Source organism: Heterocephalus glaber, unplaced genomic scaffold (assembly GCF_053883595.1).
Source record: "Heterocephalus glaber isolate CG9 unplaced genomic scaffold, H.glaber_assembly_v1.0 deba00001452, whole genome shotgun sequence".
Taxonomy (NCBI): Eukaryota; Metazoa; Chordata; class Mammalia; order Rodentia; family Bathyergidae; genus Heterocephalus; species Heterocephalus glaber.
The window spans coordinates 3,124,980-3,143,253 of NW_028258302.1; the positions used below are offsets into that span (position 1 = coordinate 3,124,980).

The 18,274-nt window shown below is 50.5% G+C and overlaps 3 protein-coding genes across 14 annotated transcripts in view; 2 read left to right on the forward strand and 1 right to left on the reverse strand.

The window, feature by feature from the left end:
* Scmh1 (Scm polycomb group protein homolog 1) overlaps positions 1 to 3,530 on the forward strand; it is a 182,605-nt gene extending 179,075 nt beyond the window's left edge. For all 10 annotated transcript variants that reach the window (XM_087214972.1, XM_087214971.1, XM_021249867.2 and 7 more), the window contains 2 exons: positions 1,267 to 1,409; positions 2,399 to 3,530. In XM_087214972.1, coding sequence (XP_087071098.1) covers positions 1,267 to 1,409; positions 2,399 to 2,524 — 269 coding nt within the window. In that variant the 3' untranslated portion in view covers positions 2,525 to 3,530. The remainder of the gene's footprint in view (positions 1 to 1,266; positions 1,410 to 2,398) is intronic.
* A 181-nt stretch (positions 3,531 to 3,711) lies between these two features.
* Slfnl1 (schlafen like 1) lies at positions 3,712 to 17,375 on the forward strand. Its single transcript, XM_087214979.1, is given in 5 exon segments — positions 3,712 to 9,478; positions 9,481 to 9,782; positions 11,033 to 11,041; positions 11,426 to 11,947; positions 13,096 to 17,375. Coding segments are annotated over 5 exon segments (1,086 nt in total). The 5' UTR covers positions 3,712 to 9,348; the 3' UTR covers positions 13,219 to 17,375.
* Ctps1 (CTP synthase 1) overlaps positions 16,824 to 18,274 on the reverse strand; it is a 45,095-nt gene continuing 43,644 nt past the window's right edge. For 2 of the 3 annotated variants that reach the window (XM_004871792.3, XM_021249915.2), the window contains exon 19: positions 16,824 to 17,841. The gene's annotated coding sequence lies outside the window, so the exon portion shown is untranslated. The remainder of the gene's footprint in view (positions 17,842 to 18,274) is intronic. The other variant, XM_021249913.2, reaches the window with a different exon arrangement.

Genomic DNA, 18,274 nt, shown 5'->3' on the forward strand with positions numbered 1-18,274 from the left:
GGAATCAATATTCAAGATATAGGGCCGGGGATTTAGCTCAGTGGTTTCGCCACCTGCTGCGCAAGCACAAGGACCCGAGTTCGATCTCCGGTACCAAAAAAAATATATATATATATATATATATATTCAAGATATAACCAAAATGTTGAGTCAGGCATGAAAAGGTCTGGAAAATGACATTCCAGATAAATGAGAGGATAAAAGCTTGGTCCGTGCAGGAAGTAGAAAGAAGGCCAATGCATCTCATGCATTGAGGGGTGGGAGGTGGAGACCAGGCCAAAAGGAGGAAAGTCCAGATGACAGAGTGCCTCTTATCCTGTGGTCAGCACAGGAAATTCAGATTTCATTTTATGTGCAATGAGAGGACATTGCCATGAGTTTTTAGAGGGGATTGATGTGATTCAATTACTGCTTTTTAAATTTTTCTTTGGCTGCTTGTAGAGAATAGATCACTAGAGTGATGGGACAGATAAGCCGGAGATATAGTAAATGCTTTGGGAGATCATTTATTCCAGGATTAGAACAGAAAAGTTTCATAAAGAAGCTGGTCCTTGAAGCCAAGACTTTATTAGCTAAGTTGGACTTTGCCTGAAGAAAAGGAAGAATTGAAAGGAGAGAAGAGGGCACATTTTAGGCAAGGGATAGTCAAAACATAGAGATCCTATATATCCCATAGAGGAAATGGGAAGAGCTTTATTTGAGTCAAGATTGAGATGAAAGCTGTAAGCAGAGCACAAAATTAACATTGAGATTCCTGCAACCAAGACAAACCCTGTTTTCTGCCTTAGTGTATAAGGTTGTAATGAGGTCACCTATTCTCCAGTCATTAGAAGAGGGTCCAGAGTATTACCTACTACTGTTTTTCTCCCAAGTTCTCAAGGATTTGGCTCTATTCTTTCTTAGTTATTAAGATCTCTCTATAAATGGTCCCCAGAATCAAGACAAAAATAGTCCACCACCTCCTCCTTCACACAACCCAAGTGGTCCCTTTACTTCATTGGCATCCATGTCTCAGGTTCAGGCTGAACTGCACCCTCAGTGCAAAATTCCTCTTGATCATTTGCAACAATCAGCTCTACCCTACAGAACAAAGACTTGACTTTCCCTTTGCGGGAAAACTACTCCCTGGGCTGCTTCATTTCTCTGCTTGGCTATAGCACTGCTCTGAGCATCACCTACCTGCAAGGCCACTAAATGAGTATGGGGTGTGGTGGGAATGTACCAGCCAGTCCCTGCCCATTATAATGGGTGTTCCCTGTTCTGCAGGGTCAGACCGATACCTGGAAAGCCGAGATGCCTCTCGACTGAGTGGCCGGGACCCCTCCTTGTGGACAGTTGAGGATGTGATGCAGTTTGTCCGGGAAGCCGATCCTCAGCTTGGACCCCATGCTGACCTTTTCCGCAAACATGTAGGTACCCTACCTGACCACTCAGACAGACTTCACTGGCCACTGTGTTCACCTCATTCTGTCAGTGTAGGATCTGATTCAACCACATTCCTACTGGGTTTGTGGCCTGAGGCTCCATTGCAGGCACAGGGACCTGAGTCTTTTCCAGGAGTGCTTGCTTTCCTATCTACCTTGATGTGAAAATCAGGGGCCTCAGCCCAAATCAAAGAATCCCTTGGCCCCAGTCCCAACTTTTATGAGTCCTCTGTTATCTGCTTGTCACTCTATGAGCCTGCACTCTCTCTTCAAAGAACCAGTTGGCTCCATGGCTAGACATTGCTTCCAGTATCTATGCTCTGAGCATACCCCTGATTTGGGACTCAAACCTGTGACTCCAAAGCTGCTCTTGCTTGGTGTTCATCCCTGCAGGCGCTCAGAGCAAACTTGGCACTTGTTAATGGACCTTCAAATCTTTCAAGCCAGGTGGGTTTGTAGCAGACTCTCAAGCTGGCCTGAAAGTCTCACAGCCTTCCTGTGAGTTGTACTTTGACCCAGCCCAGAGAGGCCTCTGCTGCTCAGGACAGGTAATAAATATATCACAGAATATCAATTAAGGGTCAGTATAAACCAACGGTGGCGAACCTATGGCACCTGTGCCACACCTGGCTGTTTGTTACCATTGAAAGCTCTAAAAGATTTGCCATCACTGTCATAAATGGTTGGTGCAGGTACATGACTGGGAGGTTTCCTAGGAGAGGTAGAGGTGAGCTGGCTCTCAGAGAGTTGGAGGGCAGAACTCCCAGGCAGCAGAGAAAGTTACCTAGTGCCCACTATGTGAGGAGCCTAACCTGCTGGGTCTTAGTCCCTAGCTAAAAAGGAGAATAGGCAGGCTGCAGTGTCCCAGTAGAGTGATGGCACTTCCTTGAGGGGCTTTTGATCAGAACCTAGGGAAGTCAGACCAACCAGGCTCTGATGGTGGCACTCTCCCTTCTGATTCCCCTGTCCCCCAGGAGATCGATGGCAAGGCCCTGCTTCTGCTGCGCAGTGACATGATGATGAAGTACATGGGGCTGAAGCTGGGGCCAGCGCTCAAGCTCTCCTTTCACATTGACCGGCTGAAGCAGGGCAAGTTCTAAACAGAAGACACAACCTAGACACCAGTGGTCTGGCAGACGGGGTGTTCTCCCAGAAATGAGAGCCACCAGCCTTCTCCTAGGTGCCTCAGTGTGGCTTTGGGCCACCTCACAGCTCCAGGAGGTTGTGTGGAGCCACCACTGCTGCCTCCTCCTACCATAGTATGTCCTTCCATGAAGGACCAAGGAGGGGAGAATGTGGGCCCAGGGTTGGCACTGCTCTTCCCCTCAGCCCTGAGGGGCTAAGGTCTCCTCTATTTATTCCTCAGGCCTGGATGGCCTCTCACCAGGAGTTTAGACTGAGTACTCTCTAAGTTAAGGAAGTAAAAGAGGCCAACCCTGAGGCCTCAGAAGACCCTCATACCCAGGGCTTTCACCACTTCCTGTGCTTGGTGTGGTGTCCCAGAGCCCCCCAGCTCCTGCCTTCTCACCAGACCCCCAAAATCTAAACCCATGGTGCCAACTCTGCCTTTTAAAAAATACATCTTTTCTTACTGCTAATTTATTGTTTCTGGCACCTGGGCAAACCTCTGGTTAGTTACTACTCCTCTTGAACCAGACACTTGAGTTTTGGGAGGAGGGAGACCACCCTGCCCTGCTCCCAAAGAAGATAGATGCAGCCTCTATTCAGTGGCACTGCCCTCGGGCACTTTCTTTTTGGAATGGACAGACCTACATGCTTTGCAGGGAGGAGAAGTTCTTGTCATCTTCCCCTCTTCCCCCACTGGGCTTTTTGCAGCCCCAGACCCATCTGTGGAATGGGAGCTGTCTTTCATACTGTCCCCGCCTCTGCTTCTTGCCCTGGTCAGAGGTGCTGCAGAAAATTGGTCCTAATGATTTTAGACTAAGCAAACCCTAAGGTTGGGGAGGGAATGGTCTCCAGCTGGTGTAGTCCATATTCCTCCACTGGCCATGTGCTTCCTTGTAAGCAAGTCAGCAGCATAGCTGCTCCTGTTGCCATCTGGACTTATTTTATGTCAATTTGTTTATAAATAAAAACCAATCCAGATGCCAGTGTCTTTTTAATCAGTTGACAGCTAAATTGCTGTGCATTCAGTGAGCAAGTCACCACCCTTCTCTTGGTCTTGGTGTTCTCATAGCTGAAATGAGCTTGGACCACATGATCACTAAGAGCTCTTCTAATTTCAGCAATCATAAGGTATCTTTCAGGTGCCCTCCAGCCCCAGCACCATACAGGACCCCTGAATGACCATGTATGAATCCAGCCTCTTCCCTCAAAGGACCCGGCTCTGGTGGACTACAGTGGTGAGCACGCAGCTGTGCCAAGGAGAGTGGGAAGCAGTGTCAGGGTCAGCCATTCCAATCCTGCATGGCTGGGTGTACCCTCACCTTCCTGGACTGGGGACAATGCAGGGTAGCCTGCACTGTACCCACTACACTAAGCAGAGCCCAGCACTTACCCTGGGGCCACACACTGCTTTACCACAGAGTATGTGCTTTGCAGAAGATAGAGAAGATGAAGGAAGCACCAGCTCAGCCCAGTGCAGCTAAGTCATAACCTCATAACCCTAACACAAACTACAGGAATTAAAATTCTCTTCATCTTCACAAAAAACTCATTTTATAGAGGAAGAAACAAGTTCAGATCACACAGGCAGGAAGTGCCAAGGAATGACCTCAAAGCAGAGTGCTAGCCCACCTGTTTGCTGGGAGGCTTTGGGTGGGTTCTTCCCCTTCTTCAGGCCCCACCTGGCTAGGAGGGTTTGGATGAGGATCTTTGGGCCTGGCCAGCTCTCATCAGTGACTGGTTCTGACAGCATAACTAAGGGTTAATATCCTTTCCATTTGGCCACTGTGAGGTTCTAACCAGTCACACTGAAGCAGTCACCATCAAGGCTGCCAGACTAGATAGAAGAGCCCATTTTCCACAGACTCCTGGACATGAGACCCTAGAGGCTGTGTTGTTCATTTGGGGTTCACCCACAGAGGGCCTGACCAAACCCTGCCACTGAACTTCTCATTATTGAAAAGACCCCAGGCACGTATACCAGTGTATGCAGGCAGGCCAGATGTGCTGCAAGGCCAGGTGTCATGGAGCAGAACAGCCATACCCCACCTTCCCTCTTGTCACCAAGAGTGTACAACTTGCTGGTGAATGGTTTTTGGAGAGCTTATTAAGTGCTGAGTTGTTTGTGTGCATTATCTTATTTAAACCTTGTGCCAACCATATAAGATAACTACCATGTTTCCCCCATGTTAAGGTGCAAGCTGAGAGAAATGAGGTTACTTTCCTCAAATCCCATATCTAAAAGCAAATGCAATGCCTCACATTGCCTTCTCCCACTAGGGTCTGTCCTTTAGAACCAGGGAGCCATTCAGACTCAGGACTCTCATAGTCCAGTCTTGGCATAGCATTCACTGTGACAGGAAACAGCCTCCCAGCAGAACAGTGCAAGTGGGGCCCCGGGGTCAGGGGTCAGTCCTTGTGAAGGCCACAGTCCTCAAGAGCTGTTTTCTAGAGCTGTCCAGCTGTAGTACAAGGGAAAAAGCTACCGGGAAGAAGTGGATTCACTTCAGCTTACAACCATTGTTTCCCAAGGGAGCTAAATCTCTTTGAACCCCTGTGAGGGACCTGCCTTCTAAGTCACTGCACAAAGAAAACCGTGTTGTGTCCATAGTACTCCAAGTCCAGATAATTTACAACCAGGGGTCATCTTCACCATAAGTAATAGTCCCTTGAAGCAATTGTTGCCCAGGGAATAAAAATAGAAAGGTAACCAAAGATTAAGTCTACAGGAAGAAAAGAACTTGTTAAGCTCTAATCTCTGAGATCAGACTTGAATGCTATTTAAGAAAAATAAAACCAAAAACCCTTCAGTTTATGAAACTGTTTCACAAAGCATTTCTGATAACCAGAAATCTCAAAATCAGTGTGGCTGGCCTTAAGCAGACCCTTTCAGTGCAGAAGAGGCCACTGCATGCACCCTAGCACTCCAGCCACCTGCAAAGGCAGAGGAAATGTGGGAAAGTGCAAGTCAGGGACAGGTGCCTCATGACAGGCAGCTTCACACACACACATAGCAATACTGACAGTGGTGAGCAGATCAGGAGGAAAAACCAAGTATTTCAGGGTCTGGGGATGTACCCCAGGATATAGCACTTACCTAGCATGTGCCAGGCCCTGAGTTCCACCCCTAGCACCACCAGAAATACAAAAAGTAACAGAAGAACCTAGGCTCCACTTAGGGCTGGTCAAGGTAGGACTGGTCAGAGGCATTTCTGGAACTTTCTGTCTCCTCCCCATCTTTGGAGCCTCCTTGCTCCTAGCCAGGTGACACATGTCCTCTCCACTGTTCCATTGTCCAGATTGTTAGTCCTAAGCAGGAATGTCCACAGCAGCCCTCACTGGTATCTTCATGAAACTTCAAGATCTTTCTCAGGGACAGGCACTGGTGGGCCAAAAGGGCACACTGCCCCTGCTGGATGCCCCAACCCCTCCTTGGGAAGCACCTGAAAATGACTTGCTCTTACTTTTTTTTTTTTTTTTGCTCGCTCTTTTGATCACAGCTAAAAGTGTGAAACTTGAGACAGTCAAAGCACTACCCATCCACCTTGCTGGCCCTCAGCATTTTGCAACCTGCTTACCCTACCACTCACCCCAGGTCATTACAGCTGCTCTCCCACCACATTGCATGAGACTTCAGGCCCCAGCCCAGGGATAGTCACAGCCAAGCATCAGAGGTATGTACTTGTGTCCTCAATACCAAAGCCACTACCGATATTCATGGAGGCCAGCAGTCATCAGCAAATGGTATAGAAAGTGGGCTGGAGTCCTTCAAGTATCAGACATAGCCTGTGAGTCACTAGCGCTGGACCCTGTCTACATGAATTTGGTGTTAGGCTATGAGGGTCTTGAGACTAAGGCTGAAATGACATAGGTCCCAGGACCCTGAAGGTTGCATCCACAGTACTCCTCCCCAGAATCTGCTCTTTAATATGCCTGTCCTCTCACAGGTGGCTGAGCTCATTTCTCTCCCCTGTCCTCTACCTCTTCACTGACTTCCCTGGGCAATTAGTATGGACTCTGCTTTGGGAGCTGGAAAGCAGACATCCTTGATGTGGATTCAGCTATCATGACCATGTGAGCCCAGTGGACACTCCAGATAATGTGAAAAGAAGCATTCCACCATGTAACTGTGTCCTCCATCTTTGGCCCCCAACTCCCATTCCAGGAGAGCCTTAAATTTCAGGCTTTATTTTGTTTCCTCTGGTGCCAAAGGAGCTTTATCCATCAGGTCACAGACATCCAGTGAGAGGATCAGAAGGGGCTGCATGTCCCACATTTTGCACCACACTGAGCTGCCTGCAAAGTGCCATATGGAGCCTAAGATGCTGTAAACAGCCTGATTCTCATGCAATGCATTTCTGTATTAAAAAGTTTATTTTTTAAATCTATTTAGTACTCAAAATGAAAGACAACTTTTACCCTCATTTCCAAAAAGAAAGGAACTGATGCACATTTCACATAAGCTGTTAGAGGCTGCAGAGAAATAGGTGATGGCCTGGCTTAAAGAGATTGCCAATAAGAACAAGAAAACAATGGCAGTCAGGTCAGCAAGGGACATCTTGTGCAGAACTGGCAAGGCTGCAAGATAAGGAGAACAGCTTAGAGTGTGTGTGTGTGTCATCTACCGTTTTCCCATGGTCAGCTATCTCCTCACTACCCAACACAACTTTAGTTAACATCTCGAAACAGCTCATTGGCCACTTGTCATGAGAGCAACTCATGGAAGACAGAGTCAAGGAAGACTTGAAGGCAGGCAGAGAAGCATGGAAAGCTCCTGGCTGTCCCTTTGTGACTTAAGCAGCTGTGGAGAGTGGAGGGAGACCTGCCTGCAAGGGCTGGGCAAGCTGAGGGAACCTCAGTGAGGCCTGCTCTCCCCAGAGCCTCACACTGCCACCATGTGGGCCAGGGCTCTTCCTTGCCCTCACAGTCTCTTCTCAAGCTCCTCACACCCAAGCTTCTGCCTTCATCCCAAAGGGAAACAAACTCCAGGAACATCTTCAGCACAGCTGCCCATGAAGAAGGCAGCCTTCACCGTAGTTCCTCAGTTGAAGTATCACTGGTGGCCTCCACTCTCAGTCCCCTTAGTCAGGGCTTCCAGAAGCAGTGTGGTAAAGTGTGTGAACTGCATTTACCAAAGTCCCCACCCCAGAGGAACAAGTTTCTGCATTCAGAGAGGCTGTGCATCACCAAGTCTTGGTTCCAGTCAAAGAACAAGGATGGCCTTGTTCTTCAAAAAGAGATGGCAGTGCTTAGCCAACTTTCCAGTACTCTTGTAAACTGCATCCACTGTCTCTGGAGTTGAGAAGAGCCTGGTATCAGGGGAGCCCTGAACCCCAGCCTGTGCATTTTAGTCCATCCTGGGAGCAGCTAGATCTGGTCAGTGTTTGGTGAAGCATGGTATTGGTCACCAAAGAAGAAAGTGAAGGCTTTAGGCAGACGTGAAGGAGGGCAGAGAAGCATGGAGAGCTCCTGGCCAAAAGAAGCAACAACTGCTAGCCTGCATGGCCACTTGGGGCCTGGAGAAGCATTGCAGAGGGAAGATTCAATGGATTCTAGAAGCTTCCCAGAGGGAGCGCCATGGCCACAGTGGGCAGATATATCTGCATACAGTATGTGACTAAGCCAGTAGGGGTGAGGGAGGAGAATCAGTTTGACTTTCCTGACCCCACCTGCCACCTGTGTGGCAGGCCATAAAGGGAAAGCATTATTGACCCTCATGAGATCACAGAGGCAGCTGTGCAGGCCCCACCCACTTCCTAGGACCCTGGTTCTTGCTGCCTCCAGGCCAAGCTCCAAGAACTCTGAGGGCAGCTGGCTAGGGGCCAGGGGGCTCTGACAGCTCAGGGATACCTCCCATGCTCCCCCAGAAGCCAACAGGACATGAAGGTCTTAGGCCTCCTCTTGCCTTTTGTCCTGAATGCCCCCTCCCCAACCATGGTGGCTCCCAGGCCCTCAAGGATCCTACCTGAAAAGATGCAGGCTGGTGGTACCTACTGCACAACCTGGAGGCCGGGGGTGTGGGGTGAGTTGAGGACTGATGTGTGTGCTTGTGTGCACTGCTCAGAAGTGAGGTTCCTAGGCCTGGGGCAGGGTGCAAGGGCTCAGCTTTAACTATGTTTTAAGCCTCCTCCACTTATATGTATGTATGCAAAAGCCATCTTTCCAGCGGGGTGGGGTTGCGGGGGGAGACAGAACTTTTGTCAGTGTGCTCAAAAGCATAAGAGCCCTCAGACCCAGCCCTGACCAAGTGCAGAGCCCTTCTCGTCTCACAGCAGGTTTTAGGCCAGGCAGAAGAAGAAAGATAGTTGCTGCTGGCCAGCCCTCAGAGTCCTGGGCTAAGTCCTCTTTTCCAAAAGTCCCTCTTTAAAAGATTTTTCTGGTGTCTGGAGGCAGCAGAAATCTTCTAGTTGGCAGGAAACCTCAAGGGCACCTAGGAGGCCCCTATCCTGTGGATTAGGGAAGGAAGACAGGACCCCTGGAGAATTGAGAGGCTTGGTAGGTGGGGCCCTCAAAGACCTGAGTTCTGGTCCTTCCTGCCCCTTTAGGCAAATCCTTTTGGTCTGCCCAGACTCTGTGGTCTGGCTCAGTTGTCAAATTCTTTCTTGCCCTAGGCCCCAGGTGGGTGGCAGGTCCCTTCCTGCTGGCCCTCTGCCATCCTTCTCTCAGAAGCTGCCCAACCTCTGTCAGTCTGTGAGTCTCCCAGGAGCCTCAGCACCATTGGATCCCTTGGAAGACCCTGGGCTCTGGGAGGAGCCACCAGCAGTGAGGAATCTTAAAATCTCTTCTGAGGAAGACTTCCATGGTCACCAGAAAGGGATCAGCACAAGCACAATTTCAGGAGCCCCCTATGGAGACCCAGGACAAGCAGCCTCCACCAGAGCTCCCCTCAGGAGTCTCTCCACTTGAGGACTTGGATCTCAAAGTGGTCCCTGACACACACTATATGTAGGCCATCTGAACCCCCAGTTCTCAGTGCCTGTGCTTGCCTGCCTGCTGCGAGACATCCTGGAGCAGCCGGAGCTGCCAGTGGCTTGAGAGCACATCCAGGTGGTGAGGCATCCGAGGAACACCTATGCACTGGTTCGAGTGGCTTCCCACAAGGCCGCCCTGGCCTCCCTCCACTGGCGCCTGCGGATGGCCTTGGAGGAGCAGCTGATCCTTAAAGAGCTGACGGCTCGTGGGAAGGAGCTGGTGTTGAATGAGGGGTGGGGGCCAGCACAGAACCGCAGAGAGGTAAGACTTCCCCAGGTGAGCCCCAAAGGTGCACTGGGGAAGAGGCCTGTGTGTAAATGGCCTGAGGGCCTGGGGACAAATCTGCAAACTTAGGGCCTGCTACTTCTTCACAGGCCTCAGCCTGGTACTGCTGCTTTCTCCAGAGGAACTCTGGCCTTTAGGGGCACCTCCAGCAGAGCCTGGGTGAAGAAATGCCAAGTGTAAACTCCTCCCCAGGCTCTTCTGTAACCCACTCCCAGGCCAGGGTAGCCCTCAGGCACACAGGAGTCCTTGTTTTCTCTGTGACCCTCTTCATTTGTTTAGTGGACAAATGCCAACACCCACTCTGTGCTGGGGAGAGTACAGCAGAAACTGGAGGCCTGGGCCCTGCCCTCCACCCATGTGCAGAGCCACACACCACCAGTCACAAAGCTGAGGGACTCTGGAAGGACACAGGCAGGTTCTTACTGCTCTCTGGGGACAAATTCACAGGGAATGTGAAATCCAGACTCGGATTTAGGGGGCTGAGTAGGCACTCGGGAAAGAACGTTCCAGGCAGAAAGACTTCCCTGTGCAAAGGGTTGGGGATGAGAGGATGTCATATTTTCAGGGCAGCCTGCTTGTTGTCCACAGAACCCAGGCTGGAGGCTGCAGGGATGCTGAGGAAGGAAGCAGGGCTGTCATGCAGGGCTCAGGGCCCCATGGTTTTGATCAAGGCAGAGCAGAGCTGGATCTGCTGGGGGCTGGAAGTAACAGATGATCTCGTTCTTCCTTCTCCTTGGACTGCAAACCATTCCGGAACTAAACAGCTCAATGACACCTTTCAACACACATATGCCTGCTTTCCTGTTTGCATGACTGATTCTGTTCCTTAGACTGAGAGGTTGTCTTCCCTGAGGAGCTGCAGGGCTAGCAGGGCAGTGACCCTCATGTCCGTGCATCAGCCCATGCTGAGCTCTCAGCCCCAGGGTAGAATCATAGCTCAGAGCTAGGGAAAGGCTTTTAGAGAGGAAGGACTATGTCACTTTGGTTAGAGTGGACAAAGAGGATGCATGGGGAGAGAGATTGGTGAGGGGTAGACTGATGAGGCCCAGACTAGCAACGTGGTCATGAGAACTTGTAGTGCCCAGTGCCCTGGAACACAGCAGAAGTCAAGGGAAGGGAGAGGAAAGCTGATACTCAGAAGGATGTGTCAGCGACCCTGGAAGTGGCAGGCAGAGGTTCCAGAGAGATCAGGAAAGGGACCTGCAGTTCTGCATCGGCAACCTTAGGAAGCTGAGGTATGTTCTGGAATCACCTGGGCCTTGGCCTCAGACCTATCTACAGTCCAAGTGAGAAAAGACTTGCCCACAAGTGTACCAGCTTCCAGCCCTGAGAAGGAGCCATCCCTTCTTCCCCACACAGGCATCTCACAGCCTGGGCACCCAGGAAAAGCCCTGAGACCTTTGACCCAGCAGAGTGGCCCCACATTGGCCACAGAAGGGTGGGCAGATGGGGTCTCTCAGCCTGGGAGGAGGATCAGATGCCCATGGGTCTAGACCTCAGACTGGGTGCAAGTCTTTCTCAAGGGAGGGACTCCCTTGGGAGTGTGGCAGTCTGTCTCAAGGCAGGGACTCCTGACTTCTTCCTAGACCCATACACCCTGTTCTTGATCCCCACCCCAGCAGGAGGAGGACAGTGGCCCAAGCCTGGGCCCCAGCCCTAGTCACAGCCCAGGCTCCAGTGTGCCACTGCCAGCTCAGCCTGCAAATTCTTCAACTAATCGGCCCTGGGCCTGGCGGTGGCAGATTTCCCAAAGCCAGCCCAGGGGCGTGTGCTCAGACAGCGCCATTGTGCACCAGGAGATCCTGGGCCAGGAGCAGCTCTTCCAGGGAGCTTTCCTGGGCAGTGAGACAAGGAACACGGAGTTCAAGCGGGGCAGCGGGGAGTACCTGAATATGGCCTTCAAACACCATGTGCAGCGCTATGTGTGCGCCTTCCTCAACAGTGAAGGTGGCAGCCTGCTCGTGGGCGTCAAGGACAGTGGCCTGGTGCAGGGCATCTGCTGCAGCCACCATGACAAAGACCGTGCACATCTACTGGTGGATTCTATCCTACAGGGTTTCAAGCCTCAGGTCTTTCCTGACGCCCACACTCTCACCTTCATCCCCATCATTAGTACCTCCACCACCAGCGTGCCCCTCAAGGTGAGCCTGCAGGACAGGCAGGCCTGTTGTCTGTCATCACTAGCAGGATGATGGCCCATGCTCTCTGGAGTGGGCAGTAGGGGAAGAGGGGGTTGGGAAAAGGAGCCCTGCCAGGCTGCCTTGATGAGCTGGGCACAGTGAGAAGCAGGGTGGACTAGGGCTGCCACTGACAGTTACAGCCCCTGCTAGAACTGCCACTGCCCCTGCCAAGGTCCTCCGCCTGACTGTCCACACCCCTAAGGCCCAGAGCGAGCCGCAGCTGTATGACAGTGACCAGGGAGAGGTGTTCCTGCGGCGCGAAGGGAGCATCCAGGGCCCACTGTCCGTCAGTGCAATCCAAGAGTGGTGCAGACAGATGAGGGGGCTTGGGCCAGGATAGGCTGGGGCCAAGCTGAACAAGGCCCCTCCAGACACTCAGTGAGCAGTCTGGATCCTGGATCACCCCATGAGCAGACATAAGGGCTTGGATTAAAGCCCAGCCATTTTTTATTTTTAAGACAGAATCTAAGTTGCCCAGGCTGGACCTGAACATGTGGTCCTCCAGTCTGTTTCCCAGAATGCTGGAAACAGTCTCTTTTTAAAAGTCTGTGTCCTGGCTGGGGATTTAGCTCAGTGGTTCTGGCACCTGCCTTCCAAGTGCAGGGACCCGAGTTCAATCCCCAGTACTAAAAAAGAAAAAAAAAAAGTCTGTGTCCTAGTTTCCATGGTGCCCACTACCCGAGAGTGGCCAGTTAAGAATTCCATTGTTGAGTGGCCAGGGAACAGGGTGGAGTTCTACATCACAAGAAAATTCCAAGGACTGTGCACTGAATGTAGGGGAACCCTGAAGAGAGCGGACAAGAGTGCTGGACACAGTTTCGAGGTGGCACCTTTTCAAAAGGACAGGTGGCAGGGAGCTGACAGAGTGAAGGAAGGATGTGGCCAGGTGGCCAGCCTACACCTGCCCCAGCCCTGGGGAGGCTACAGGGCAGTACTCCATCCTAGCATCCAGCGTGCTGGTAGCTCAAGACCCCAGGGCAGCAAGGGCAAGGGACCTGGGTTCTGACCTAGCTGAGAAGGCTTCCCAGGCTCTGGTTCACCCCAGAGGGAGGGTGACCATTTTGGGGCAATGTCAGCCTGGCCATCTGCTGCCAACACTGTCCCCTCAGAAGTGGACAGCAGAACTGGGCAAGCTGGAAGAGAAGGTGAAGGTGCTGACACAGGAAAAGGAGAAGCTTCAGCAGCAGCTACAGCAGCACCAGCCTATGTCCTGCACCTGCTGCATCCTGTGAAGCCCTGCAGCAGGTGGCAGGCAGCACGGAGCCACTCTGCTAGGTGTCGGGGGCAGTTCCAACGGACCAAGTCTGAGCAATAAAATACACCTGGACCTCACAGAGGTGGGCAGGAGCTCCAGCGTCCTCTCCTCCACTGCACACACAGCTGCCATGCATGTGGCTTCACCCTGAGCAGACCCAGTTGGCAGAGCTAACTGCTCTTGGTACATCCCCAAAGCACCTCACTTTCAGAACAAACTTGGCCAGTTACCCTACAGCTGAGCTCTAAGGGACTGTCCTTCTCCCTAAATGCTCCTTTTGCCCAAGCTGGAGTCTATGACTCCAGTCTGCTGGATGGCTAGAAAGCAATCTGTCACCTTGGGAAGACCTCTTGCCACCAGCAAAGTGTATTTGTTATTTGTGGTTATGGGACAAACAGGACACACTGCAGCCCCACCCTGACTTGCTGGAACTTGTAATTGTCAAAAGCATCCTAATAAATTACATGCTCCTGAAATGCATATGGTTATTTCTAGGACACTTGGTCAGCCAGCTAGATGCTGCTGGGTCATGAGAGAGAGGCTCAGGCCACCTCTGCCCAGGAGGCAGAGGCCAACCTGGGCTCCTGCCACAGAGCTGTGGGGGACAGAAAGCAGTCAGTCTCTGGTTCAGCCATCTTAAAAGACCAGGTGCCGTGGGATAAATCACCTACCTCTTCAGTTTGTTTGCCTGTATGACAGTGACAGTGGGCAGAGGCATTTTGTCATCATCAGGCAGTGCTGTGTCTATGCTGGCTGTGGCATAGAGCAGCATCTGCCCGGGAAGGGTCTGCCTCCCGTTCTAAGACCCTTTCTGGCCTCCCCCTCTGGGAAGGATTCTTGCTCTGGCCATTCCCCTGCCATCTCCACTAAATGAGCAGAGACTGAAACCAGAGTCCCATTCTGCCATGCTCATGCTCCCTCTTCATCCCGAGCAAAGGTCCCTGTGACCTCAGCTCTTACCATTGTTCTTATGCCACCCACACCAACTCAGGGCCTTTGCACTAGCTGCTCCCCTGACTGGAATCCTCTTCCCCAAGATAGTTGCATGACTCCCATTTTTTCTCTGCCTTCAAGTCTGTCCTCAACCTTCCTATTCACCCTTATAAAATCATATCTCTCCCCAGCTTCCTTTCCCCTCTTCTACTTCCATCTTTTCTATGTCATAGAAAAGTGGTATTTCCTCCACTAAAATGTATATTCCAGGGGATGGGGATTTTGTTCTATGTTCAAAACCTAACACATAGTTGGTATGTGGTAGATACCCAATATTTGCTGGTGAAACAATCAAAGATACTCCTATATTTGGGGTCTGAACTACCAGAAAATTATGGACTTTTGTCAAACAGCATTTCATGGGCCAGGGATTTAGCTCAGTGGTTTCACCGCCTGCCATGCAAGCGCAAGGACCTGAGTTCAATCCCCGGTACCAAAAACAAAAACAAAAACAGCATTTCACATAACCAGGGCTCCATGGAGCCACTTCAGTTGATCACACCACTTTCTTTGAAGCCCTTGGCCATATCCCACAAGGCAGACAGAGAAGAGAACAGCTCTGAAACCCAGCTTTCACCCTGTTCATCAGGCAGGGGACATCTGGACCAATCACTACTGCTCTGAGACCTTGTTTCCCCCTGTATCAAATGAGACTCAACCTCAGCCTTGGCCACTACTCACTGGTTACAGGGACCAAATGTGATCATAAATGCATGTATGTTACCAAAATCCTGCTGCAGGATCACTGAAGCTGCTTGAAAACTACATGAATAAAGAATGTATTACTCTAGCTGGGCACAGTGATGCACACCTATAATCCCTACAATCCCTATATGCATAGCTCAGCGCAAAGGCCCTGGGCTCAATCCCTAGTATCAAAAAAAACAAAAACAAAAACCAACCAAACAATCAAAAAGCTTGGGCTGATAGAGCATTAGCTTACCATTCATAAAGCACTGGGTTCATCTCCAACTGGGCATGGGGACACATGCCTGTAATCCCAGCACTAGGGAGGCAGAGGTAGGAGAATTACTGCAAGTTTAAGGTCCACCTGGGCTACATAGTAAGTTCACAGACAGCCTAAACTTCATAGTGAGACTGTCTTCAAAAACAAAAAAAATCATTAATAATGATGGGCAGTGTTCCTGGACACTTCCCCCATGTCAGAAACTGCTAGATGTTGGTCCAAGCCTCACAATCCTCAGAAATGCTCTTCTTGGGACCTAGTTGGATTTTGGGATATAGCAGGGTGAAGTCAGAGTGAGCTTAGTTGCTCTAGACTGCTCAGAACGAGCTGTCTGATCTCCTCCATCCAAGGGAGGACCCAAGAGGGATGCTCTGGGTTTCCTCCCACCATGGAGAAGCCCCAAGACTACTTTGTGCCACCTGGCTTTGGCCCTTGTTCCTGCTAGTCCTGTGTACAGCACTGTGGGGTAGGCAGGACTCTGCAAAGCCCTGGAGAGCCACATGGGTCCCTTTCCTCAGAACACTTTTGAAGGTGGCCAGTGCTTGGCAACTGGTCAGTTGAGGTGGTCTTCCCCAGGGGCAGGAACCTGACTGCAGGAGGCTCTTCCAAACCACCCAGGGGCACACCTTTCCCTCAGTGTGAGGAACGCTGGGACTATGGTTGGGAGAAAGGTTAGAGTGACGCTGTCAAACCCCAGGACGAGTTTGCAGAGATCTGTGGAAGTGAGGATGTTTCGGCTCAGTCTGTGAGAAGTGCACAAGGGCAGCTTGCTCTCAGTTCTGAGACTGGAAGATGGGATTCCTGGCTTCAAGGGCAATGGCAGCCGTGGTGAGTGGAAGGACAAAAGACAGCCTAGTTCTCTGGGTCTTTCTGAGGTAGAAGCTGCACTAACTGGTGGGATACCCTGTATATGATATGGCCCCATATGAGATACCCCATATCAAATTTCAGCGGGTGTGGGGCCAGGGATTTAGCTCAGTGGTTCTGCCACCTGGTTTGCAAGCACAAGGTCCTGAGTTTGATCCCTGGTACAAAAAAAAAAAAAAAAAAAATTTCAGCGGGTTAAGGCTTCACCACTGCTAAGGATCTTGGCCTGAGGCCTGAGCCCTGACTCAACAGAATCCAGATGTTTCCAGAGGGTGACTGGATGCCACTGCCACCAATGCTCCCGTTTTACTTTAGAAGAAAAAACCCTGGCAGGGAGGCCTTGAGCTGCTGGGCCTGCACTCTGGAGGCTAGGCAGGGAGAAAGCAGTCCTGCTGGCTAAGACAGTCCTTGGTCAGCCACTCTCAGCTATGTTTGTGAGGTGCCCACATCCAGCTGCCGTAGAGGAGGGACCCTTGCACAAGACAATCTGCACTTCCTCCCTTGCCTGGCTCCCGGTCAAGCAGCACACTCAGTGCCCATGCTGTTTTTCATCTTCCTTGACACCTGAGAACCGAGATGGAAAGCCTGTTAGAGAATTCTGGTTCCTATAACAAGAAAGGCTCCTCTCTTAGTTCCGAACAGTCTGACAGCTACCTGGAAGCTGTCTCCCCTGAAGAAATGCCTGGCATCCCCTGAAGGGTGCTCCAACTTTCCCACCTGGCCAGTGAGGAAAAGAATGAAAGTCAAAGCAGGTCTTGTATTCTGCATTGTTTATTTCTTAAGTTAGAGTATACATCGAGTTCAGTCAGAATAAAGTGAGCACATGGCTGTGCCATTTATTTCATCACAGTAAGAAAATAGCTCCCCATATTGCACCTCACCTAGAGTAACACCATTCTGGAAGAAGAAAGTACCCTCAATTCAAAGCTGTCTATAGATGAGAGGGTTTTAGGGGCAGTTTCCCCAAAGGTGTTTTTAAGTGACCCCTTGATGCAAGGAGTGTCCCCAGCCCCAGGAACAAGAAACAGCACAGGGGTTTAAAACCACACTTCAGAGACACAGGCTTCTCGTGGCTACATGTGCCATCAAAGTGTCCTTTGGATGATGAGGACCAGCTATAGCTGGCACCGAGCGTCCCTATCAATTTGGAGCAGCAGTAAGGTTTCAGCTCTTGTTTCACGGCTCTTAGAGGCAAGCTGCACACACAGGTTACCAGCACCAAACGTCATCGGTGGTACGAGCTGCAAGGACCTTCTGGTTTTGGCAAATCCACATGGCACACTAATGGCCCAGGCACCCACAGGAAAGCAAGAGGCAATACACTCCAATCCATGATGACGCGAGGTAGTTGGAGAAACAAGGTTGACGGGCCCTTTACCAGCCCTGGCCATCAGTTCCTGACCTGATGTCCGGCTTCTCATCTCAGAAACTGAGGAACTACAAAGAAGCTGTACACACAACAGGCAGGACATACTGTCAAAGGAGCCAGTATCCATGATGGGACATGCTAGTGAGTTTTCCAAATGCCTTTCTCCATAATAAAATAATCTTAATAAAAACATAATTTAAAAGAAGTGTTGAGGGACTGGGGGAAAAAGAAGCATCGAGATATATATATATATATCATGTACAGGTACAAATTCCCTATGACGAATGCTATCATTATATATATCTAAAATGTACCAATATAATTAATTTAAAAAAAAGAAGTGTCAAAAGCCAAATGTAAAATCATAGCAGTAAACTCCATCAAAGTCAAAGGTTCTCTTGAATCTGTTTAAAAAAAAAAAGCAATTACATGATGCATATTAAGTAGAAAAGTTAGAATTTTCAGTCAGTTGTCATGGGGAACAATGCCTGTTTTTCACGAGAGAACAGTCCTAGGAGCCTAAGATGAGTAACTAGAAGCTAAAATTGTAATTCCTACAGAATTGCACATCTCAAGACCTCACAGCAACATCTGCCTTGCCCTGATACAAGCACCCTGGCCCCAGCACCAGGCCAGGCCAGGACCTACTAAGATCCCCTGGTCTCACTTCAGACCCCAGATTCCTGACACCCTTTGCCCTCTGCTGCTCTCACCAGCACAACCTGTACTTCTGACTTTTTCTTTTCTTTGTTTGTTTGCTTGATTTTTTGAGACAGGATCTCAATATGCAGTGCAGGCTGGCCTTGAACTCACTATGGAGCCCAGGCTGGCCTCGAA